General features: G+C 43.4%; 1 protein-coding gene across 2 annotated transcripts in view; it reads right to left on the bottom strand.

The window, feature by feature from the left end:
* The window catches only part of jarid2b (jumonji and AT-rich interaction domain containing 2b), a 97,711-nt gene extending 70,477 nt beyond the window's left edge, over nt 1-27,234 (bottom strand). For both annotated transcript variants that reach the window (XM_063899856.1, XM_063899857.1), the window contains exon 1: nt 26,704-27,234. In XM_063899856.1, coding sequence (XP_063755926.1) covers nt 26,704-26,748 — 45 coding nt within the window. In that variant the 5' untranslated portion in view covers nt 26,749-27,234. The remainder of the gene's footprint in view (nt 1-26,703) is intronic.
* Between the last annotated feature and the right edge of the window lie 204 nt (nt 27,235-27,438).

Below are 27,438 nucleotides of genomic sequence, written 5' to 3'. Positions count from 1 at the left end.
TTTCTGTATTAGCTCAGTGAGAAGTCTAGGACGGTTTTATTTCTTCTCAGTCCTTTATAACAGAAAAATACAGGAGGGAGTGAGGGGAGCGCAGCAGAGAAGCTGAGGAAACACAAGGGCATAATTGCACGCCACTTGCAATCAACTTGAATTCTGCATTTGTGCTGCTTAAGAAGCGGAGAGAAAAAAAACGTGCTCAAGACATCAGAAATATGGAATCAAATCAACCTTATCACCACCACTAGCACCCTTTTTGTGTCAGAGTAATTGCCAACTTAGATTTAAAAGGCATGATTAAATAAAAAAAGAGGTGGAGTGGTTTAAACAAAAAGAACATTTGTTTATTTAAAGACAGAACAAACGTTTAAGGTTTAACATTTTAGTGTGGTTGCTTGGGACATTACGAGTGTATAAAAGTCCTTATTGTGCACTTGGCTTTCAACAAGTTTTCTATATCTAAAATAAAAAAAGGACATTGAAATAATGGCAGACTCCATAACTATTCATGACTCGATAACAAAGGCTAGGAGTGTCAATGTTAACATTGCACCCTTTCTCTGCTTTATTCTGCTTAAAATGTTGGAAAATCTTGAGATGTTTGTTAGTGCAATGCATCAATGTCAAGCAGAAACTCGAAAGTAACCTTTACAGACGTTCAAATTTCTACATGGGGACAACTACCGTACATGAACTGTCACTTACAGTAACTGTCAATCAAATATTAAGAAATCTAAAAATAGAAGGAGCATAAGTGTCACACTTCATCAGGCATTTAACATTGGGCAATAAAGCATAACCTCTGATCATTCAAAACACATTACAAATGCTGTTTGAAAGTGGCCCAATTAGCAAAGTGTTAAAAACTACAACACGAGGGGCATTCTCTGAGCCCAGACACGGGAGACAGAGACTTGTTGGCCAAATAACAAATGCTTGTTCAATTACTCTCACCTGCCAAAAATGGTCGTAAATATTGCTGGAGGCAGGAGAGGCTGGCTGGGGAACAGCCTGGAGCTCTTGGGCCAACTAGGCCGCTGGCCTTCACAGAGTCTGGTGGTTTCTCCTCACCCTTCCTAACCCCGAAACATGCTCTTACCCACCTCGCTCCTCCCAGCTTTTCCTTTCTTCAACCTGCCCTCTGGCAGACAACAAAAATACTAGGGAGAATCAAAATGATCAAAACGTTCAGAGTAAAATAATGCAACAAGATATTTCCATCTCCTGGTAAACCCTTCTATACCTTTGCCCCCTGGATTCAACAGAAGCAGAGGATTCACACAGTTTCCCGTGTAATTTTACAGTCTCACACACAATCGAAGTCTGCCAGCCTGGCGCCTGCTGCCAGAGGTAGGATTGAAGAAGCAGAGGAAAAGAAGAAGAGGATATAGACAAACAAAAAGTCCAGGAGGCGCCGCCACAAAGAGCTCCCATGTGAGGTGATCTTTTCCCCTGGTTGTCATTTCTAGCCGTATCTCAGTCAGCCCCACCTTCCTTTTAATGCTCTCTATCTATTCTCACTCAGCACATCAGGATAATAGCAGCTAAATATGAACCAACGCGATTCCTGATAAGACCCTGCTTAAAGAAAAGGACACCACTTCAACCTACTATCACCCACGGGGGGCCCTGCTGCTTAATGAGATATGAGAATGCTGGAGGGAATGAGCTGTGAAGCCAAAGCAACCAACCATTTTGGCACTTTTGCTTTTCGAAAATGTAGCCTTGGGTTTATGATAAATGAAGTGTCGTGCAGCCACTGGTGGTATTTCCTGTGTAGCGCAAAAGAAATATACAGCAACTTCAGAAATTAACCTTTTTCGGAGCGCGCTCTCGCTTGTGAATTTTAAAGGTCACATCACCAACATTGCCAAATAGTGCTCTCATTTGTGAGGCTTTTTACTATGCCCTAGTAAGTTCGGTCTCATTACATGGATTTGACAGCACTCTTAACTTCAAACTGATATCCTTAAAATGGCAGGTATATAAAAGCCAGGAGGAGCTTGTGAAGTCCACACCATAACACACATACATAACGCTGAGATAAAGGGCTCAGCGCCTATAGCACGGAAAGTGGCCACTTTGCTTCATTAAGCATGCTTGGCCCTGCTACATTTACTCAATTTAGACAGGAAATGACATTGTGTTAGCGTTAGTGAACATTGGGGGAGTGTAGCTGAGAGAAAAAGAGAGGAGACAGGGGGAGCGGGAAGAACAGACTACAAGTAAGCAAGATTAGATTAACAGCGGAGGGAATGACCTACCATGAAGAGAGGGATTGATAAAGTGAATTAAAGAATTAGTACACGGCAGAGGTGCGCAGAAAAGAATGCCAGCGTGGCGTTGCCTGAGCTACAGCAGCAAAGAGAAGAAGACAGAGAAAGAAAAAGAGAAAGGGAGACAGAAAGACAAAGAACCCAGCGTGCGGGAAGCAGACACACAAGCCTAATCACATTAACACTGACTGCTGGAAGGATGGAGGGAGGACGGAGGGAGCAGAGTGCTGTAAGACAAACCCATATTGGAAATCAAGTCTCGTTCTGCGAGCTGAAAGGTCAGCGTGGTCACGGCGAGCATGTGTGTGTGTCTGTGTACTTAACAGGTTGAGGCCACTGGAGAGCCCAAGGTCTGCAAAGTAGGAAAGAGGTCGATAGTGCATTACTGAGAAAGAGAGAGACAGAGAGTGCTGTGGTGAGCGTGTCCGTCCATTTGTACTCCGCAGCAGTAGCAGAGACAGTATCTCCACTGGGAGTCAACACCCGCCCGTATCAGAGTGTGTGTACAGAGGTTTGACGGCAGTGGCTTTATGAATAGGCAAGCTAAGCAGCACTCACAAAGTGGCTTCAGAGAGGTATTTATATCCACACCCACTTCCCCAAAATAACAGCTTCAGTCTCATTACAGATGAGAAAAAACTTTGAGACGCAGACACACACTCTAACAGCTTCAGTGGGCTTGCCATTTACTTTAGAAGACATTACATCATAAGGCGTGGCCTGAGAATGATCTGGGAACCAGTCTCATGTTTGAGTTTTGTCCAAATTCCAAATTCCCATCCTTCCACTTCATCATAAACAACAACCCACATGGATTAAGCTGCGACGTGAAGCAGCGCTAATGAAGGCGAGATGGAGAATGTTGCAATTAAACCCTCATTTGCCTCGATGGAACGTGTACTTCATTGATTTGATTGGGATATTAAAGACGGGCGGAAAAAGGAAGCGAGGGAGTGAGAGGAATGGTGAGAAAGCAGAAGAGACGGAGATGTGTGGGAGTGTAGTCACAAACTGACTGGCAGTCCTGCTGAGGGCTAGCAGGAGGTGCGCACACACACATTTATTCACACAAATGCGCTCGTACACATGCAGAATGGGACAAGGCATCTGTGCTGGAGACCTGTGTGAGTCAGGCAGACGAGATGACGAGAAGACAGAAAGGAATAAGGCCTGAGCGAGAGAGAAGTGATCTTGATGTGCAGCCAGCAAATGTGGCTTCATCACAACAAAGATGAGCAAGTACATAACTTGTCAGACTGATGCACACAAACACACACACTAGTAGAGGGTCAAAACTCAAGGAGAACCAGATAAAGAACTACTTTTTGCTTTTTTATGGCACAGTTCAACAACCTGAGACTTGTAACTACCTCTCTGTACCACAAAGCTAGGCACAAATGCACACACAGAAAGTCTGTCCTTTTTACCCATAGATCTTTTGGCAACAGTTTAAAACAGCTTTATACCCTGTGGTAAAGAATGTTTTTCAGCTGTAAATGTGGGAAGCAGCTGCATGAAATAAATTCTATCCACAGACATCCCTGTTTCGTTGTCGCATTCTCAGCTAAACAGTCAAACATCATACCACAGTGTTTCAAAATAAACTGAGCAACAATGTTTTCACATACGACTATTTTCTATGAATTCCTGATTAACCATCCTTTGAGAGAGGCTCCCATTTTTGGAGGACATCCCAAACTCCCCTGTAACTCGTAGCGAGTGTGATCCAAACATTTTACATTCCAAAGCCAACAAAAAGCTTTGAAATAATCCTCCCTTGCTGCACTCAAAGCTCTCCTGTCTGCTATAAATCCTTATACGACCATCGACGTTTCCGCATCGTAATGTAAACTGCATTCCAGTGCTGCCCTCACAGTTGCACCATTTTTAAAAAGATGGATAAGACACTCTGGCCCAAACACATCCACTCCCCAGTATGGAATCAGAGACAAGATACTAGATGTATTTCTCTTTCTTACAATGGTGTATTGGGAAGGCCAAATGCATGCATCGTCATTCTGCAAATCTTCATTTCCTACCCATCTGGCCTGCTAACAGAGATTTCTGGCTATTATTCTCAAACACCTTCAAACCCAATAGACACAAATACATGCTCACATACAGCTAACGTCCTCCACAAAACTCTGTGACCCTTTGTTTAATCATCGACCGTGCAGGGGTAGGGGGTAGGGTTTCTGGAGGATCAAAGCAAGCGTTAAGACAGACCTAAATAACCGGAGGGGCATGGTCGGATGAGCGATGTGCAAGTACTCTAGAAACAGGGGGCAAGTGAATGAGGCAGACAAGGGGAGCGGCTAGCGACAGAGAGGCCAGCTCAATAGTTTAACTCAAGGCTGTCTGCGCATCGTCATAAAAACACTTCATATGGCGTCCCATGCACATTAAACCCCCCTCGATTTATAGGCCGGCCACTTTATTGGGTCTCCAAAATGTCTCCAGCCAAATGGGCTCTTAATGAAACGTAGAAGCCCGGTGAGAGAGATCTATGCAATGTATGCTGTGTCAGTGGTGAGTAAGATGAGGTGGTGCTTTGATATGGCTGAGAGAATCCCCAGTCGGCGGATTAAAGAAAGGTGAGGAGCATTAGGAAGGAGCCGACTTTTCAAGAGTGATTTATAGTTTGTGTGGCATGTCTGTCCTCAAGTCAGAGACACAGTGTTGCTGTAACTCAGACAAGCTGCAGGAGACAGAAGCAAGCATAGCAACAAAGCAGATTTGAATATTTGCCATAGCCTAAGCTATTACAATCCGATTAATATCACCAAAAATCCATGGCTGTTTATCTTCCATTTTTCTATCCTTTATATCCATAGTGTGCCAACCCGATGACCCAGTTTTTCCAGCCATAATTAGTGTCTGTCTTTAGCTGGAAAACTCAAGGGAATGGGTCAAATTTCAATGACAGAACTAAAAACAATGAAAAAATAAGTCTTAAGAGCCAGAGTTTTGTGTTTATCTCTAAACTTTCAGTCTGGCCACATCAAAGCAGTTATCATTCCATCATCAATACGTGCCTAGTGTCAGGGAAATACCTTCAGGGGTTTCGTCGTGTTTGTCTAAGGAAAATGACGTCACCATAACAAACAACAAAGCCTGAGGTCTTCATCACGGCACAGGAGAAGCTGCCCCCATGCAGGAAATCATAAAGCTGACTCAAATGTGTGTCAGTGACATGGAGCAGTGACCCACTCCAGTTCTAGAAAGAAATACCACAGCGATGACTTTTGATGATGCAAGGTCGGGGGAGAAAAGAGACGGGGGGGAAGGAGGAATGGTGAAGGTGAATGCAGGTCTGAGTCAGAACACCCTGAATCACTCTTTAATGTCAGCGGCATTAGCTAATGAAACCCAGAAGCTGTTTCTCATGAGGAAACACTCACGTGCAGTGGGAAGGCATCGGAAGCTGGAATCAGCAAAAAGAGCCTGGAATAGACAAGCCACAAGTGTATGCTGGGGGAAAATGTTGTGATATTGGTGGCTGTTTGACCATGTAATCATCAAGCTCTGACAAATACAGTTGACTGGTTTTGGTGCAGACTCAAATTAAAGTTCCATTGGTCATGCACAATGCTGCTGCCAGTTTTTCAAAAGATGACTCTGGCTTCACCAATCAGACAAAGCAAAAACCACACTAGTCACAATATGTTAGTATATTCTATTCCAGATTTGGCTGCCCTCTATGAGATCTGGAGACATCTAAAAGGTGCAATTCAATATTTTCTTTCTTACTTTCTTTTACCCTTGCCTAACCCCCTGCACCACCATGTCTTCCTTATCAAAAAGGAGTGAACTCGTGCCTCAGTCTTTCATACTTCCTTGTTTTAATCATGATTCCTTTTCTCTGGCTCACCAAACACCCACAGATGTTGGAAAAGTGCCAAAGAGCACATTACAGCAGGGTAGAGCACATTCAGGGCTTCAGACGATGACTTATATGGATCTTCCACTCAAATGTCACTTTGCATTGGCCTCAACTTCAGATTGTTGTTCATACATTTCACCCGTGAAAGGCGCCAAGAACACGTAAAGACAATCAAATGTGTGCCTGTGTGTATTCAGGCATGTGTATCCTTATCTCGGCCGAGCAGGAGGAGCGAGTTCAAAAAATGATTTGTGATGCATTTATCCTGAACTAAAAGCTTAACACCCTTATGGTCGGTGTGTACACGCTCGCTTTTTCTTTTTTTTTGCCAGAGACAAAGGGTCACTGAAAGCAATCAATCACAGAGCAGCACCGATGAAAAATGTTCAAATGTGTCTCTAGGAAAATAAATCAATCTTAATCTATAGTGTCCCTTTCATTTCACATTGACAGAGGGAGTGGGAGGAAAACTAAATCAATAGGAGATAAATGTGTTGCGGCGACAATGACGTGGCTTTAGGTGTATGCATGTATGTTTAAGCGGTGAAGTCAGCACTGAAATTCCTGGGATTTTTCTGAGGGAAAGCTTGGTTTGACCTTAGAAACCAGACAGTAAGAAGGAAGAAAAGGAGAGGATTTCACAAGAGAAAAAGGGAAAATGGCAAAATAACCCAAAGTTTGTCACACATTGGCATAGGTAATGTTACACTGAGCTCGGTGTTATATTGCATAGTCTGTGTATGAACTCTACACGCCCTCTACATCGGGGGAGAGGGGTACTGTGACTCTGGCCCTCTGAAACCACATCTCCCAGGAGGCTCTAGGGATTTATTGACCACAGGGGCAGTCTGGAGGTCTGGAGCTTACCCTATCTCTAATCAGACAAACTGGGAGAAGAAGCAGAAATACTACAGGGGAGGCCATAGGGGAGTGTGTGTGTGTGTGTGTGTGTGTGTGTGTGTGTGTGTGTGTGTGTGTGTGTATATGTATGTGCATGAGCCCGCACAGGGTTGTTCCTGTGCACTGGAGACAGGTTAACTGCCAGTGTCTGCTCACAGCGGAAGACAGGGCAGGGAGCTGCCGCCCCAAACATCCGTTATTTAGAGAGCAGCCATTGATCTCTTTCTTTCTCTCCCTCCCCTCCTCGTATATTCCCTTTTTCTGTCCCTCTCCGTCTACATCTGTTCCTTCTCTCACACCTGCTCCCTCTCTCGCTCACCTCCTCCGTTCCGTCTCCCTTTGCCCACCACTTATTCTGCCATGCCTCCCTCTCACACTCCCATCTCCCCTTGCCAAGCTACGTCAGTCAGCAGCTCAAACCACCAGGCAAAAATCACTCCACGCCAACTTAAACGTCCTTTTTCTCCCTCCACCACTTTGTAAGTGGTGCGTCTGTGTGGCGAGGTAGCAGATTTGACTCTAGCCTTTCCAGTCTGTTACGAATAGCCACGCAAACCACATGCACAACATGAAAAGCTCCCTTGGATCTTGTCCATTTCCCAAGATTGTTTTCCCACACAATCAATCCCCCTGCGTTTCTGCTGAACGATGTGAAGCGCAGGAGACTTGTGTTTTCTCGCCATACACTTCACCAACTTCTTCAAGTGGGAGACTCAGGAATTTTGACGACTGTCAGGAGTTCCCCCCAGTTTATTATCACTCAATATTCAGGTTTTTCTTTCCCACTAAAGCTTGTGAGTGTGGGGGAGAATGGTATCCTGTCAGAAAGATCCAGGAATTCTCTGTGTGAGCACTGAGTACAGTGAGGACTCAGTGGGGAGAGAGGCCGGTACACTGAAGCCATTGTAAGCCAGCCAGACACCCACACGTGGTGCTAGGCTAGCAGATGCAGATATACTCTCATGACTGGAGGGACAAAAGCTGAGTCTCAAATCCACATTAAACCAACACTATAAACTATCAAGCTGTTTGGCAGTTTGGATTTAAGGAAAATGTATGGACTGTAATTAATTTGATGCTGTTGAACAAAAACAAAGTCAGACTAAGATGTACTCTTGTGGTGTGTTTATCGCATAGGTGCCTACACACACACACACACTCGCCAGCTTCTCTGGTGTGACTGCATATTACCAGTACAGCTCAACACAACGGAGGAGTGTGTGGCTTTGCATCATCTCAGTTTGCTCATCACAATGGAGGAGTATGTGTGAGTGCATACGAGTGTGTAATAACTGACTCCCTCTTGTTCCCACACCTCCATTTACCACCTAGGTCACATCTGCCACTTTCCTGGTAAAGTGAAAAGCTCCAAAGTCTTTGAAAAGGCCTATACAATGAGAGGAAATACGGCCCTTCGTTTCAAACAAATGCTTCTCCCCTGCTCCCACACACCTACGCACACTGTCACTCACTTTGTCTTGCGTACACAAACACGAGTTCCTGAAATTACCATCCACAAGACTTAATGATGTGGCTTGCTATATAGACCCCGCATGGTGCCATTTCTCTTTTGTTAAGCACGGGTAAGTGGGATCAAAGACAGCAGAAGCATACTGGGGCAAATGTCAGGTTCTGTTACCAACTACTGCTATAACTTACTGCTGCAATAAAACAGTGTGACCATGTACAGCACTGTACAGTTAAAGTCACATTGCGTGAAGCTAATTTACTGGTTATGGGGCTGAGGAGCGCTGAGTGGACCAAATGTTAAAGGGTTACGGATGTGACTACTTTTGGGAAAACCAGTGGTGACGTAATTAAGACTTTCCCCTTTCTAAACTCTTGATATCGGTAGGTGATGGAGTCTTTTTCTTGCCAGTTGCGTCATAATGAAACTCGTCTGAAATCAGGTTGTCTTCCTGTCAGTGCTGGGGAAACCGTGAAGTTGTTGACTTAAGATTATTTTATTATCTGTAAATAAAAAGCCAAACTGACTCTAAAGTTACAGCAGCTTCTCAGTTGATCTTAATATGGGAGAAAACCCAAATTTAGAAAGCAAATTAAACCTTCATGCCTAAGAAGATAAGACACTTATTTTTAACTCAATTTCCAACACTACCATTTAAAGTGCTTTGCATGACCAACCCACAGGAGGCCCTTGCACAATCCCTGGGGAAACCCTGTGCATATTTGCGTGCCAGGCATCTCTCCCGCTGGTTTGAATAATTAACTTGGGGCCTCTTTACCCTCTGGGTTTATTCAGAGTTGCTGGACCATTGACTCACCCTTTGTAATTCCTCCAGGTTTTGGCAAAATATGAGGACATGGTGCTAGCTCTTATGGGACTGCACTCAAAACACACCACACACTTTCTCCTCTTCAGGGTGTGAAAGTTTGTGGTTTGTGGCAAAGCAAGTCATTTCAGAATAAAAAACAAGATGAGCGAGACAAGATGAGGCACAGCTTCTCTGATCTGTTCCAATTCACCTGAAACTTGGGAATTCCTGGTAGTCGTGTATATTTTTTGGGGTTTCACTGAACGAGTAGGCAGAGTATTATACAGATGAGATATTTTTACGAACAGCAGTGTCATTGATGGAAACATCATAGGTATGAGACGTCACAACATAAAAAAGGAACACACTGTTTTTCAGCATTTTCTATACATTTACTTTTTAATTGCATCATGTGTTTAATGTTATTTCTGATAGACACAACCTACACTAATGGTTTTGGGGTAGCTGACAATCCAGGTATACTTGAAAAAACAACTAGCTGTCTAAGTTACTTCACGAACATTAGAAAAAACAAATACAGCTCACATATATTTAAAGTTTCCCTGAGCTAAAGTCGCTTTAAGGAAGTGGGAGTTAAGAGCCTCAGCAAAACGCCTGCATTTCAGAATCAATGTTTTATTGACGCGACTGGTAGCGAGCAGCAGCTTTTATTGCATTTGGCAGCCCATTGATTTAAACACGTGCTGATCTCTCCGCTCATCTATATTCATTTGGAAACTTAACGTATCTTAAAGAGATACAGGGAGAAGGGTTGCTCGTGGTCATGGAACACACTAAAGAAAGAAAATGGAGGAAGGCCCTTAACATAAACCGAAATCCCTCAGGGAAATACTCCATATGCTCAGTGTGCAAACATTTAACAGCATGTTGTTAACATGTAGCTTTACTGAGTCTCTGAACTTGTGTACGTTCAATCAACCGAAACGTTTTCACAGACAGATCTCAATACGAGTCAGTATCAAAAGAAAGTGTCTCATTCTTACATCTACGGTATATCAACACATAAACAGTACCAACATGTGTTTGCTTGCATACATTATATATTAAGTTCTCTGCTAAATTTACAAACATAGTTCAACAATATGCAGCTCTTGTATGGAGTAAAACATACCCAAGGACATAGCTCGGCAGCCATTAATGAGCAATCTCCAGTTCTGGTTTCACTTCCCATTAGCCATTCAGAGCCATGACAATACCCAGGAGGGCAGACAGTGCAGCTCTGGCTTTTCCACTCTACGTTAATCAGTTCTCTCTATATACTTATATATCCATTCTTACAACAGGTCCGTGTTTTGCAAGATGATATTTTCAACTAAAAGTCTAATTAAAATGAATGTCCCTGCCCATATTAACAGGGTAGCATTTTTGAGGAGAGGCAGTCAACTCTCAACCTCAGCGACCCCAGGGAGGCATCATCGAGGGTAGGGAGGTCGGGTTTTCATGCTGTGCGCACATTATTGCACCTACCATCGAGTTACATACATGTTGCAATAAGTGTGTTCAGAGTGGTTAGTGTCAAACGTTACATTAACAGCAGCTATCTTTAAAGATATCATAGAGAAATAATTGAAAATCAGGAGCAAATGATTGTAAACCACTAAAACAATCTGAGAAATTAACATTGATATTAAATCCTGCATACAATGGATTCAACCTACACTGCAATATTATCCTATAAGTCAGTTTTATACCTTACTCCTTCCCTTCTTACCCTGCCCCTCTTCCCCCAGCTCTGGTCCCAGATTACCCATCAATCGCATTTCATTTCACTGGCTCAGACAGCCCACCAATCAGATGCCGGGATGGGCAGGAATAGGATAGTGGATTGGCTTGTTGGGGGGGTAAGGGGTGGAGCCGCTCAGCCATCCCCTAACAACAGCAGCATGCTGTGAAATGAGTGAGTGAGCATGAGTCGGAAAGAATTCACTCGTCCATTTTCACCGTCTCTAGCGTAGAGGTGTTCCTCTCTAGCCCTTCTGTCTTTCTCTGAATCTTTCGTGCACATTTGCTGAGTCTCAAAAATAGTTCTCTCCTCCCATCCAGTGCCCCCTCCCTGCCTTTTTTTTTGCTCAGTCGGCTGTCAGTCTGCATATGACTGCTGACTCTGTTGCTCGCAGCGACACTGAACAGAGCTCTACCGGGGCTTCAGCCGCCACACACACTTCCCCGATGCTGGGGAAGCCAGGGGAGGTCAGCCTGGTTCTTTGCGGAAGGAAGCAAATTACACACTGCACTGCACTACACGTGCCCACACACACACTGCATATGTGCACGTGTAACACTTGCACGCACACAATCCGCTCAGCTCGGGTTGAACGGGGTCTTTTCGCTGACCTACTTCTTTACTGCCATTCTGAAACAAACACTGGGCACACTTGCACTCAACATAAATTCCGCAATAAAGACTGCCGTTTGCATGATTTGAATGTTAAGGATCAAGAGGGGGCCCCCCAACATCAACCCCCCCCCCCCCAAACCCACCCCACCCCACCATCTTTCCTGTGGTGTGAAGACAGCAACAAAAAGAGGCCCACTTCTGAAGACTAAAGGTGTTAACAGCCAGCTACAGCTCCCAGCAGCCATCTTGTCGTTTGTGTGCGTGAGAATAATAGTAAAAAATGAAGTAGCAGAAAGAGTGTGTGTGCGTTATTATGACACAGGCCCGAATGTCAGTGGTTTTGGCATTTTTACTATGGTCACGTCTTTAATTCTGTCCCATGATCCTCCCATGACAACGAAGATTCTTTTTTCCATCGCAGCTGCAGAAGCTCTTCACATATCCATTTAGACTGCTTCTGACCTACAACGACCTTTGTCTGCTGCTGTGTTAAAGCAATGCCTTTTAGAAAAAAAAATATGTTCAAATCTAAAAGATGGCTAAAGCTCTGCCGATGCCCCTTCCTTATCTTTGGAATGACATCAAAGCGCTTCTAGTTTTAACAACCTCTTCTGGCCTCGGCCAGGGCCACATGTTTGCAGGTTATAAAAAATACTGAACTTTATTTCTTGCATTGTAAAGGGTGTTTCAACACATAGTAGAGCCTTTAGTAAACTGCCATTCATTCAAGATTAGCAGCTGCTGGATTATAGTCGATGAATATGAACCAAGTGAATGGCAGCCTTTTACCAACTCTAGTACAAAAGTTCTTCTATTCACATCTGTCCGCATGAAAGAAACCCACAGGACACTCGTAACTCTTTATTTCTCCTGAGGAAGACCTCAGTAGACTGGAGAAATGCCGCCTACGTGCAGAGTTTCACGCTCTAAAATGAGGAGATATTTGGGAGGTATTAGCAGTCGAACAGAGTTCCAGGTGGTTTCCAGAAAGAAATTGATATAAGGTCTTGGATTAAATCAATGCAATGAAACGCAACATTACCGCGCAGCTGTGTTTTCTTTTTGTTGAATGGCGTTGGGTTGCGTTTACCCAGTGATGAATTTAAAACTGGTTGATGATAACAATTTATGCCATGACACCTGCAGCCTAAAAGGTGATCATGAGAGAGGAAGATAGGTGCTTCCCAGACACACAAAGGCCTTATCACAGACCTCTGACCTCCAACCACCACCACACCCCCCCCCCGCAGGAAGCCCACAGAGGGCGAAGCATGTGCTCATTGTCAGGGGGTCTCATGAGCCCCCCTGCTCTTTCAGCCCTGACAATAGCAGCATTGATAACACCTACCAGCTAGAAAGATACAAAAGGAGACGGAGAAGGAAAAGAGGGACAAAGGGAAATGGAAGGAAAAAGGCCCGTCAATAGATATCCATTTGTTTCCTTGTCATGCAGAACATTTTCCCCTATAATGAATTATTTTCCTCTCGTGAGACAGAAATATAAACAGTCAACGCCGGAAAATAGTTAGAGTTAGATGAGTAAAAGAAAAAAGTGGAGACTGATATAACTTGATAACCTTGCATTTGTTATCAGTCGTTCAATCAGCCACTCTGGCAGCCGCTGATGGGTCAGCTGGGCACGCTCAGAATAGACTGCGCCAGTGAGTGACAGCTGCCTTCATAAATCAATCCATTTGACAAGTTATTCAGTCATCAACACCCTCGTTTATGGAAATCATATGCAAACTGGCTGTTGAGCACTAGAAGCAGTTACAAGGGATTTATCCAATTCCCCGCAAGATCATTTGGTGTTCCTGCAGTGACGAAGAAAAAATATCTTTTTGTTTTTTTTGTATTTAATCGTAAGCTTTTCACTAACGAGGTGAGAGAGCGATGAAACAACACTAGCTTGGAACTGCAACTTAGAAAGCTCCAAACCTTGCTAGGTAGAGAAGTAGGAATTTAGAATGTGCACATATTCACAGAAATCTTCAATAAAATAAATCTGCTCCTCAGCAGAGCAACATTTTGTATTTAAACCATCCCTTTGATCTTGGAACCTCTAGGAATTCTGGGCCTCATGTCAACAGCTCAGTTCAAGCCTGAAACAATAAATATCTAATCCCCGTCATGTTACAGGGCCCCTGAATCGATCAGGGTTCCCCATACGGTGCCCCCGCCTGTGACACAAGTGAAGGGAGTAATCAATGGGATTTAGCGTGTGCTACGGAAGAAATAACAAGAAAAGGGAATGAAAGATTAAGAGTTGTGTGAGTTTTTGAAAGATAATCTCAGTGTCATGCTTTAATTCACATGTCATGAGTAGACAAGAAAGACAGTCAACGGGATTTGTGTGCCACCAACAGAAGGGAATGGCGGTTATGTTGAGTAAAAAAAAAAATCTGCTTTTATTTCCCATGGTACCACCTTGGCTACTAGTTTCACTGGAGCTATTATATGTCATGAGGCGGAACTGATATTCATTCAGGGTCAACAAGTCTGACCCGAGTGAATAAAAGCCGCTGTAATGTCCTTAACAACATCTTGTATTTTCCCGTAATGACACCACTATGACGGTTCTGTGTTAACCTCAAAAAGATGTGCCACATTTTACGGCACTAATTCAATGCAATGAGGCACCAAACAATCCTTCTGCTCCAGTTCCAACAACACTGATCAGGAGAAATGGCATGTCATACAAGCCGAAGCCGACATTGAGATTAAAAATTCAATATAGGCCAAGTCGCTCGATATCACAACTGTCATATTTCAGCCACGCTAATCAAATTCACAAGCGTGACCTCTGGGGTATATTAAATGTGTATATAACATGTGTCATCCCTCAAATCTTTTGCAGGCGAGATATCCATCTACGCTAGTAAATACAGCGTAAAAAAGGTGAGCCAGCAGCCGTCGCAGTAGCTGCAGCAAATTCGCTCCCCATAAAAATGAGCAGTGGATAGATTTTCAGCATGCAGCTTGCCAGAGCCACGGGAGGGAGACTAAATGATTATGTTACAACAACATCGCTCCAGCTTTTAGAAAACAACAATCAGGGCCGGATTTGTAGGATATTGCGGCCGAAGAAAATTAAAGGGGAGTGGGAGCGAGACAGGCTGGGGGAGGGAGAGTGGGAGACAGATTTTATGGACATCCTCAGGGGGCTATGCAACTAGCAACTAACCTGCTCCAAAATTCTTACATCCTCTTCATGAGTTGACAGAAGGAGGAGGCAAGAAAGAGATAAGCTTCTTCTCTGTCAAAGCAAATATGACAGGCTGATTCTCTGCAGCATATAAACCCGTCGCTCAAACCCTGTTTGGGCCTTTTCGACGAGCCAAAGTTCAAACCTAGAACGACAACACTTCCTCTCAACATACAGTGTTGCACCACTGGGGACGAAAGAAAAACTATGCCTGCACTATGGACTGTGAAGGGTTAACCCGCAGCGGGCTGAGCCTAATGCAGATTGTCAGAGAGATAAGATTACCAGTTAGTGTGGTGGTTAATGGAAGCCACCACAGAACTCCACTGACAGTTGGCAGGAACGGCAGGAACAGGGCCGGACCACGGTCACACAAGAACCACTTTCAGACTGTCATGCAGGTTAAACCCTGCCCACATAGTCAAAGCACGTATCCAAACCGGCTGCACAACATAGGACAAACAGAACCTCAGCAGCCAAAAAATTATCAGTGACATAAGATCCATACACATGGGTCCAACATGCTGAGCACACCCTCAGTTCATATCCTCATCTCTGGTAAGAAAATGATATGAGACAGGCAGAAGATCTATCAAGTAAAGGTAAAATGTCTCTTATCAGGTTCAATTTCCACAAGCTTTGGCCAGAGATACATCTACATTTCAAACTAGCTTTGCACGACCACATTCCTCATGCTTAAAAGACTGAAACAAAATTCATAACTAGATAAAACTTGATCGCACAGAAAAAGATGAAATCACTTAAGGAAGTCATAAACAAAAATACTCTTTATCTCACAGAAAATAGGCCTGCAGAAACTAGGAGTTAGGCAAGAATGTAGAGACTGCACAAACATTTAATGCAAAATATGTGTAATTAAAAAGAACAAGACAAAAGCAGTTCGACCTGTTCACAAATGTTACTCAGGATCCCAGGCAACATTGAAACCAACATCAAACACGTCCTGTGCTTCACTCTGAAGTACACTCAATGTACAATGCAGCACCACTGCTCATTTACAACTCACCTAGACCTCATAGTGCTACATCCAAAGCTTATTTTCTCTGTATTCTGCTGTGTCCAACATCTTAAGCCTTTTAAAGCCTCTGCTTGTGTGTCTGTGTGCGTGTGTTGCTGTATGACTGGAGATTACAGTGTAGCCAGAGAACGTTATGAAACAAAGCCAGGGCTTAGGCAAGGGAGTTCCTTTGCTTGGGGAGTTGTAGTGCGGGGCCCAAGAGTCCATTCCCTGGCAAAACCGCTGGCACAAAAAAGACAAGAGGCAATTAAGAAATGATTTTCACCTCACAGCTTGGGACAAAACCCTCGTACCTCACCCCACCCCTCGCTGCACTCACTCTACTATTGCACACAAAGGCAAAGTCTCCGAGGCCTAAGGGGCCCAGAAAGAGGGGGGAATGAGACTGACAGAGAAGATGAGAGACAACGAGGAAACGGGGAGTATTAAAAACACTGACACAAGGTAAAGGAAAGAGTGTGTGCAAAAGCAATGGAGCAGGCAATGTAGATGGAGGTGGAGTGGGAAGCAAGAGTGTGAGAAAGAGGTGAATAATGGCGTTGGTACAGTCGGGATGAAGAATGAAGGTGATGCATGGGGGCCGATTAGACTGCGTCAATGTAGCTAGAAAACCCACAGGAGAAAGAGAGGCGCCCACACGTGTAGTGCAGACTCTAAATCTCAAAGGGTGCAGAATACAGAGGGAATTTAATTAATTTAGGACGATCAAAGAAGAAATAGGCAGCTCAAAAATGTCAACCACAGCTCAAACACAACTGCATGGGTGGAGTATGCGTGTTGGTGCACCTTCATTTATCTATTGTTGATTTGTTTTTGAGTCACTCAGCTGTCTCAAAGTCATCTCTGAATTAAATTACCGTATAACTGGATAAATTCTTCCTTTCAAGTAAATCAATTAATGATGTTCTTGGTATAAAAATAAAAAAAATAGATTGAGTTAGATATGGAATTTCTCACTAACACTGCGTCAAAGCAGTTTATCACGCATTACAATAAACCTCTGAGTCAAAGCTCTAGTCCCATTGAAACTGCACAGCTTAATACCACTTGTTACTTGACTTCTGATATAAAAATGATTCAAACTTCTGATTTGTGTGCAACATAGAGCATTTAAAACATAATAAACACACTACACAATAGATCTTTACCTCCTGCTTTTATTCACTTCTTTTGTCATATCTGTGCTGAATCAAAAATTAAAAACAAATTTCGTATACCAATGAAAGATATGAGTAATATGAAATTCCATTCTTGATTTCAGTGACTGAATGGGTGGGGGTGTTCAATGTCGCGTATGGTAAAATAACCAACTGTCAGGAAATGGGCCATCGTCATCGATTGTGAGAACTTACTGGTTTCTTATGACTCTTGCAATGTACTGAATTTACATTACAAATGTTGGGAAATACAAGAAAACCATAACACCAAAAGAGGAACAGCATTGTCAAAAATGTACATTCTCTGAGAGGCCCTACAAATAAAATAAGTGTGTTTGTTTCATTTCTCTTTTTTTCATCGAAGAGGGAACAGTGGAAATCTTAAATGTGTGGGGTTTTTTTGGTTTTTTTAATGGCTTATGAAAGATTTTTCAAAAAATGGTCCCTTAACTCAACTGCATTTTCTCAGGTTCACTTTTTAGCACCTAATTTATCTGACTCACATGATTGAAAGACAGATTGAGTAACTTCCCCAGAATGCAGCCAAGAACCAGATGCTCCGACAACAACATAACGTTACTCGTCATTTACCTCCACGCCACCATGAGCTAGCAATGAAACAAAAACAAAAAGATGTTTGACTTGCTCAGAAACCTTGTCAGCATGTCAGTTTCTTTTGAAACCTGGGGGTGGGAGGTATAAAACCCCCCTGAAAACTCATGCCACACACAACAGAGGCAAAGAGACGAGAGTAAAGCAGCTGAGGGGGGTATACTCTCTAGTCACCATGGTAACTTCCTGCTAGTTGGCTTACAAATTCTGTTTACCCAGAGTTTGTTTCGATTTTCTCTTAAGTGCTAACAAACACCTGCATTACTCATTTCAAATGTGTGAAAAAAAAGTGAGCGAACATCTAGGGCTTGGAGTCAACCAGTGGTTACCTCATTCTCTATCCTAAATCATTTTATCTAAAAGTCTTACGCAAGTCTTCATGGTGTGGATGTGCCTTTTCCAGGAGCTGCGTTTTGTTTCCACAACAGAGGTTGCGAGACAGACCTTGCTGTCACTGTGAATACTCCACTTGAGATAGTGCCTAATTTGATTATTTCTATCCTCTTGGATTTGTTCTACTTGATCATCACAGGTTGTGATTCCAGGGCTGGCCCTCTCTTTTCCTCTCCCCCCTCCAGGCCGTGTGGTGTTTGATCCAGGGCCAGGGGAGGCCGGCCAGACATTCAGCCCAGACTCTGGCGCCCTTCCCTCAGTGTACCATGCACTCTAGCTCCCTGCTGTGAGGCCTGGAGGAAATCATGCAGCCAGGAGAATTAAAAAAGCCCTCATCTACTGAGCAGAGGTTAAAAACAGGGGGAACAATACCTTTGACTCGCACTCTGCTTCTCGCTGTGGAGAAACTTAAACAGCAACTATCACTAACAAAAGAAAATCAATAGGCAAAAAGAAAATAAATCAATATTCCTGAACTGACTCTTGTTAATTCATTCTGCTTTTATTTATAGGTATAAAACAAGCCGAGGACACCCCCAAAGTATTTCAAATAAAGATTGATTCGAATAATACATATTTAATAAATGTATAAAGATGTGTCCTATCACTCTTTAAAAAATGCTTCAGCGCACAGCAATAGAGAAAGCACGAGATCCAAGTCCAAAATGACAACCCCAGAGGGCCTGATTATGCATGTGAATGCATGTAAGTATGTAGTGGGTTGTTTGTGTGGCAAAGAGGTGTTGCAGGGTGTTAATTCAAACAGCTGTGTAAGACAGAACTGGAAAGAGGAATCAAAAGTTTCCTTTGGCAGACAAAATCTAAACAAAAAGGATGGAAGAATGTGAGATGCCGTGAGAGTGAGAAAACGAGGCGAGAGAGCTGCAAAACCGCCAACAACCTAATCATGTCGTGAAGCAGTCAGATCTTTCAAGTAAATGATTGTCACATGCAAACACAGACTCAGTCAAATTAAACTTGAGTGCAAAGACAACAGATCCTGTCGATCGGCTTCTCCTCTTCTGTGCGAGGCAATTTCGCAGCTAGGCGAGGAGAAAATACCCCCGCTTCTTCCGTCCTCACTCCAGCGCTATCCCACAGAAAGCTCCCAACGCCTCTCTCCTCGCTTTGTAGCTGCGCTGAGTAATAGAGCGAACGAGTTGAGAGGGAGGAGGTGAGAGATAGAGTGGAACAGCGGGGAAAAAATCCACTCAGTATTCTATTACAAGACAAGAAGGGGGGGGGGGGGGGAGGGAGTAATGCATTTCTCATAGAGGTTGGAGGAACGGGGTGTAGGTTAGACGCAAACAGAATGTGTATCTTTTGACCTACGAATCAAATAAAACGGTTATTCTGCCTCTTACAGCTCTGAAACACACACCACAGATACACCTTGTCATACCTCCCTTAACTCACATATAGGCCGAGCTGAAACAGTAACCAGCAGCAAAACGGACAAACTCAAACTGTGTTTCAGAATTAAAACCACTCCTGTCCATCCTCCAATTACAGTTTTGGCAGGCGGCATTGCTGAGTGAGGGCCAGATGCAGTTAACAGCTTTTCTGTAACCACTCATTTTCCTCTACATCAGTCAAAAACACATCATATACAACTACTTGTGTGCCTTGAATCAATATATTTTGTGTAAAACATCCTTACACCATGCCACCTTTACAACAGCTGCTTTTTGAAAAGTAGAGATTAGGCAGCAACAGTGGTCACCCAGCCACTTTGCTCCACTAGCTCATTACTCCCCTGGTTGGGGAATGGAGGAGGGAGGGAGAGGGAAGTGCCATTCTGAATTAAGGCCTCCCTAGCAAGGGGCTAAATGCTTGGTGAAAAGGGTTGCACTGGAGAGCTCTTTCACAGAAGGGAGGTCAGCGTTCCACAACTAGCCAAGCATGTTGGAGAGCCACAAATGACCGACGCAAAAAAAAGAGGTTTAATAATAGTCAAATATAAAAAAAGTTATCACAGGAAAATACCCTCATGAGGGATTAAATGAGAGAGCAATTTAGCAGCCAAGGCAGCACTGCGCCGAAGAGGACCTGAGTGGCCAGTGGCTTGTTGGCAGAGAAAAAGAAACTGCTCCATCATAAAAGAATGATTCATAGATTACTGCACTTGGTAGATAGCTCAAGAGACCATAACAAGAACAGTTATATACGAATGGTAAATCTTATTAGGATGACCGGACTGAAATCTGATGAATGTAAAAACCAGCTATCTGTTCAGAAATATGATAAGTCAGCATAAAGCATTTTTATAAGAATACTATTGCCAAAAGCTTCAGGATAAACTAATCTTAGTATCACAGTAAAGACAGTTTATGATTTTGCCTACAGAGTCTTACTGGCATATGTTCCACAGTGAAACTGGTATTCCGGGCAGAAAGAGACGGAATAATGGAGGATCGATACAGACTGAGCCTCTGCTCTGTTGCTTCATCCCTCGAGGCTTAATTCACTGGATGTGTAAAGACGATGGTGTCACAATAGGGGATCAGATGGGATTGACCACAGGATGAAAATGTAGAGAGTGTTTATTAAACTGATGTAGCAGAGATGAGAGGGGAGAGGGTGAGCTGGGATTGGTCATAAGGTTGTCTGAGAGATAAACATAATGGTCATTAAAAGCTAATGCCAGACTAAACTACATTAGCTTGGTCATTCAAAAAATGGATGAAAAACAACCTCATGCCTCCTTCAGCTCTACACAGCTTAAAGGGAGGCCCAGGGCTGAGCTAAAATTTCAGATAAACCCAAAAGGCGCATGAAGTCTTGTAAGAGTATTTGTGTATTTTTCCTCAGAAGTCAATATATAACAATGCTTTGAAGAAGCAATTGTGAATAAACCAACTCAGTCAATTGTTTTCTTTTGATTCTGCTATTGCTGAATGTCCTTCATGGACACTGCAAACCCTGCAAGGCCGAACCAAAGACAAAGCTAAAGTGTTGATTCAGCTTCGTAGGGATCCTGAATAGATAAGCTGTGACACACACACACACACACACACACACACACACACACACACACACACACACACACACACACACACACACACACACACACACACACACACACACACACACACACACACACACACACACACACACACACACACACACACACACACACACACACACACACACACACACACACACACACACACACACACACACACACACACACACACACACACACACACACACACACACACACACACACACACACACACACACACACACACACACACACACACACACACCAGCTGTCTTACACCCCCCCCTCCCCATCTCCATCCAAACCCACAGGAGCAGGAGGAAATAAATCACTCGGCAGAATGAAGACGCGCACGGAGGGAACGCATGTGGTGTACGACACACACACACACACACGCACAAATTGGCTGTCCACAACTGCACTGAGTCCAACCATGCCTTGTGTCCAACTATTGAAGCATATGCTGTAAAACACACCTACGTGCGTACTTCTTTCGATAGAAACACACATATCATATAACAAAGAAAGTCACGCCCCGTTTTATTACAAATGTCCTACGTTGCTGAAGTCCACAAGACATTTTGGCGTTACGATTGGCTTTAAAAGAGAAACCAGTTCCTCTCTCTACTGACTGCAGGTGAACACCTGAGACCTTTGCCTGTGTGCGTGAGTGTGTGCTAGTGCCAGCAAAGAGCCGGAGATTGTGCTCAATGCCAACAGCTGATAAGAGAAAAAGGTCATATTGCATAAGAGCAGTTTGGGCCGTGTGTAATAAAATGATGATACAGAAAACTGACACAAAAGAAAAGAAGTAAAGAGTTAAAGGACGGTGTGTGTCAGAGAAAAGAGCCGAGCGGTGAAGCATTTGGCGGCTGAATATCCATCGGCAGTCCAAATTGAAGCCGGCAGCTCATAGAGAGTCTGTAATGATGCAGTTAACTCTCTGTTGGCAAAGCAGAATTTATCTAAGAGGAAAAAAGGGCTGCCTCTTCCTCATTTCAGCACAAACTTATTAAATACATAAATAAATAATGGTGAAATGAACTAGGCTGGGCTCGCCAACTTCACTTCCAGAAATGTTTCTGGCAGTGCTTGTTGAGTCGTCAGGCCCTGCGAGAGGAGTGATGAGGCCAAAGGGATGAGGCTGGGCCCGCAGCGGGGGAAGGACTGTTTCCTTCCTGCTATGACACAAAAGTATTGAACGGTGACATGTGAACTGAGGCCTGGCCCTGTTTATTTACCTGACAGGTCTTAGTCTAGTAGAAAATTAATTGTCACTATGACACCAAGAGAGAAAGGAGAAACTGTGTTCTACTGGGAGGTATGCTTTATGCTGTCTCTGAAGAGGGCGAGTAACCCAGTCTCCTGCTTCAGTTATTCTGTATTGTGTGTGAATTGTTGGTAATCTTCATTATCAATTTAATTATGCTGGAAGTTACTTTTATGTCAGGCTGATACAGTTTGTTTTCTGCATGGGTAAAAATTCATAGAACATCAGACTGAAAAAACAATTCAGCATATATGGAAAGCACTTTATGTTCTGCAGTAGTGCCTTTCACAGGTGCCACGTGGAACGTAACCATAGTAAACGTAGTTAAATAAACCGGCAGTAAAACGTTGCTTTAGCCACAGTACACTTTGGTATGCCCTGGTAGCCATAGTGACGGGGAGGTTGCAAAGTGAACCCTGCCATGTTGCACACGTGAGGAAAAGGGAGCTTATGAAAGAAGAATTTGCATTGAAACATAAGGTTAAATGAAGCGCATTGAGGCTCAGGCACGGTGAAAAAACAACCCTGTGACCCTCTCTTCATGGTCCGACATGAGGCCCACATTTCATTTGGACAGCCCAAGAACGAGAGAGCAGCCAGAGAGAGGGGGAGATAAAGAGAGGAATGGGAAGAGAGGAGGGGGAGAGTCTGTGCCTTTGCACTCCCCACTCTCTATTTTTGTTTCCTCTTTTTGTGCAAGATCAACCCACACTCTCACAGTGCAATGGATTTCCAACTTGGCCCTCATCAGTTGTGCGCCTGATGAAACAAACACTGACAGCCTCTTTACATTTGTAAAGGCCCCTGCAGCAGCTGTGCTTGTCCCACACACACCATGCGTGCACACAAACACGCACTCACACACACACAACCTTTGAATCTGAGGCCTAGCCCCAGCTGGGGCCTACAGGAAAAGCCGACTCTGCACAAAATGGCCCTGGCTGCACTGAGCTACACTCTGCCGTGCTCTCCTGCTATTCTCGCTTAAAACACATTCACAAGCACACACACACACACTGTGCGAGTCATGTTTCGTTAGATAGAACAACAGTGCCGCACATTAGCGCCTGTTCCCTCAGACATTACACAGCACCTTCCCACAGCCACTGGTTTGAAAGGCATCTGCTATAACAAAAATAAACCTACAAATTGCATCTTTTAAGCTATTTAAATGGGGAGATTGAGGAGAATGCGAACTTGTCTGCAGTGTCACCCTGACTGAAATTGGTGATGAAGCATCTAAGAAAAAATAAACTGACAGGGCAATTTCGCTTTTTTCTTATTGGTTGCATTCACCTTGGCTGCTACAAATTCTAAGGAAATGAGTATAGCCCTGTTTGCTTTTATTAAAGACCTTTCCCCCCTTTTCATTCATTTTATGACTGATGAATTTCAATATCATTCGCAGCTAGTGGGTGTTTGTTGGATACAGATGGTGGGGGTGGAGGGGTAACAACTCACACTCATGTTCCAGGGGAAATGGTTAAGCCAAGCATGTATAATTGTCTTACGCTAATTAAGGGGGGTATGAGAGGGGGGGGGAAAGGGGATCAGTAGGGGCCAAGAGTCCTGCCTCAAAGCCTGGAGTAAGGCTTGAGGATCTGGACCCCTCCAGGTTGTTGTAGAAAATGCACATTTGTAAGCCTTATTTGGTGTGGGCCAGCCTTTGTGCATCAACTGCAGCTGCCTAAAACACATGACAGATGTGACACACATGCTCGCACACACACTGACAAAAACATGCGAGCACACAGACAAACCATTTCCTTATGAATAGAAGGCTATGAATAGAACAAATAAATACAATTTTAGAGTGTGACACTGTTGGCCATCAAAGTCTGGCTCAATTTTAAATGGGGACTTTGGTTCCAGTTAGTCAACATTTCTGTAACACATCCTGTTTCCTCAAACAAATTCACAAATCAAAACCTTGACTTAAATGTTTTTCTTTGCAATACTCTCTTTTTTCACAAACGGAAAATAAAATGTTACTGTAACTGAAACTACTTGGTCAATCGAATGAAGGAAAAAAGAAATCACTGTTATGTCTGAATGTTCTGACTTTGACAAAGGATGGGATGTTAATCAACTTGTGTCTGTTGCAAATATGAGCTGAAATGTTCCTCTGCAGATTTACTTTTTTTTAGTCTGCCTTCCTTGGGATGACTCACATTCACATTGTTTTCAAACTTATTCCCTTTACATATCAGCACAATGGGTTACTGGCACTAATGTTGTGTGAAACATAACAGAAATGAATGTTGATCAAAAGAAGAAATGCAGATGTGTTAGAATGACATCATTTTGTAGAGGGGGGTTTTTTTGCTCTTCCATTAGATAATAAACAGTGATACTGGCTGTAGAAACCACACTTACAGTGGTAATATAAACGATTGCTTATTATGCTCTACTAGGAAGAATTTTAGTGTTTATATTTGTTCACACTTTAGCAGCATGTGTAGTTCTGATGAGTCATAAAACACATGTAAAATTGAGGAAGAGGTCTTTTAGACTATTATTAGGAAAACAGACAGACTATGCTCCATTTGATTACATTCCCTGTACTCGTTTAGAGGAACAGTTAAAAAAACAAAACAAAAAAACAGTTAAATTAAGACCCAAGCAAGAATGCTTGGACGCAAACCTCTTTAGTCCAACTGGATGCTTGCTCCTACAAACCTGTTGCTCAGTTTGGCCTGTTTGCAGTATTTTCTTGCAGTACTTAATACATTTGACAAACTGTTTCGGTTAGAAATTACAATCTTTGTGCCGGAGGAAACACATTTTAAATACACTCCACGTGTTGTTTGGGTGGGGGTGGGGGGTGTTATCTCTGCTGACTTCAGCTTGCCAGTGTTAACAGATATGATATGACTAGTGCAATTAAAAGCAACGATGTACCTATACGCTCGCCTGACGAGAATTCACAGCAACAATCCACAAACAGATGCAAACAAACTTTAAAAGCTCAGTAACAGAGACCTGGAAAGCTTGAAGTCTTCATGAAAAACGACACATAGAAACTCATTCGAGTATACGCTGAGCCATTCACTCTTTGCGAGATTAAAACTCTTTGTTTCATTAAGGAAGGAGGACAAAAAGGCGTTCACCGGACCAAAATAACTACAATTTATAGCAAGTCTAGCCTGAACTGTTTTATTCTGCAGCCCCTTCCCCATAAATTCACCAGTGTTACTTGCAGAAAGAAAATGGTTGCTTCTTGGTATCGCTTCATACATGAGCCCCTGCAATGCGACTGAACACAGCCTCTTTGAAAGACTAAGAAACATTGTGATGAACCACGTCGGCCATGTAATGTGTAGTTTCATGTGATTTCGGTAGCTGAGGAGGAGACCTTAACGCATGTAAGCTAATCCCCCGTAGCGTTGCAAAAATTGAGTTATTCCTCAACGGGCTGCTGCTATATATGTTCGTTCACAGAGGTCACACGGAGACCGGCAGAATTACTGAGACCCGGTGGACTTATCATTTATAGTAGGACTAATGGAAAAGACCACCGTATAACAACAAACCCAAGTGTCCCCTCACCGTTCCAAGTGCTGGAAATTGAACGAATATGCTGAATTGCATGACCCCTTTTCCTCCTCCTCCTGCTGCTCTACCTCACTCTTTATGGAGAAAATTAAAGAGCCACAACAGTCCGCGAAACATGTCGGTTTGCCAGCCCTACAGCAACAAAAACACAACACCGGCTTTCACAATGCTGCCTTCAACAAAACCTCTTTACGTTTCAACATGCGAAAGGTTTTACAAGTGTATTGTTAGGGCAAGGGCTTAGTTGGAAGGGGAGATATAATGCTCAGCATGGGACGAAATGGAAGCCGAAATAGCTGAGCCATGGCCGACAGGCTCGTCTTCACGGCTCTGAATAGGAAGAAATGGGGCGCGAACAAAAGCATTTTCCGAAAACAGTTTGCCAAGTATTTTAATTTCCTGCCCTTTGTAGCTTTATCGTGTAACCAAGACACTCCATGCATCCCCAATCAAGCGTCAAAACGAGTCAAAATGAGCTAAGCAATCCCCCCGAAGCAGCCACTGTTAAAATAGCCTAAAACATGTCTGATGTCGAAGAAACGCTGCAACACAGACACTGAATAAACATTGCTGTCTCTTTAAATAAAAAGCATTGAGGTAACTTACAGCCGTTACCTTTAAAAGGCCATTTGACCCAAATTGTACACAAGCTGCCTGATTGTAACCTTCACAGTCCGTGATGAAAGTTTATGCATTTTCATCGAGACAAGCAAGGCAAACTTGAATAGAGCGATTGCATTTGTGAGCAAATTCAGCAAAGGTGTGTGTTTTACTTACATATTTCTTTTGAATGATATTCCTCTTGGGTCTTTCCTTGCTCATTATGCAATCCCAAAAAAATGTTAGGCTATAGAGAGAATGGCCACATGAATTTCTTTCTTTGACTCTCGCCTCTCCCGGAGCACCAGCAAATGACGATTTAAATCCCCGGCTCTGTAGGAAAAGCTTGCTGGCTTTGCAGAATCCTCCTTCGGCGTTTTCCCTTAAACTATTCGGTTATAAATCCCACAATTTAAGGATCGACGACGGACAGAGACGGACTGGACCCAAACTCACTTGGGGATAACATAGTCAAAACAAATGCACAACAATAAGTTCCATTCGCCAAAACAGCACGGCTTCTCGTCTCTGTGCACTCACTCCCGGCTCTTATCAAATGCATGAATATACTTGAGGTGATGCCGACGAGTTACATCTTGTTCGAGGTGACGAAACGACGAGAAATTAATAAATTAAAAATTAAAAAGAAAACGTTAGGTGTCACGTCGTTATTTAGCTGGAGCCTGTGGTCGACAACAGAGCTCTCCAGCGGCACTGCTCTACTGACTGAGAGCAGCTCCTTTCTTCCCCAGCCTCCGCCTCTCAGCCTATCACATCCTGCACCATTCAGCGGCAACTTCAAACTCCCGTTGAGACAACCCTCAACACCGAATACTACCACATATTCCTGTACCATATTCTTTTATGGACGTATATTTTGTTGCTGGTGATTGCAACTGACAATTTATGGCG

Source organism: Eleginops maclovinus, chromosome 13, assembly GCF_036324505.1.
Source record: "Eleginops maclovinus isolate JMC-PN-2008 ecotype Puerto Natales chromosome 13, JC_Emac_rtc_rv5, whole genome shotgun sequence".
NCBI classification, from domain to species: Eukaryota; Metazoa; Chordata; class Actinopteri; order Perciformes; family Eleginopidae; genus Eleginops; species Eleginops maclovinus.
Note: the sequence above shows the minus strand (reverse complement) of the source record. Positions and strands in the feature narration are given on the sequence as shown.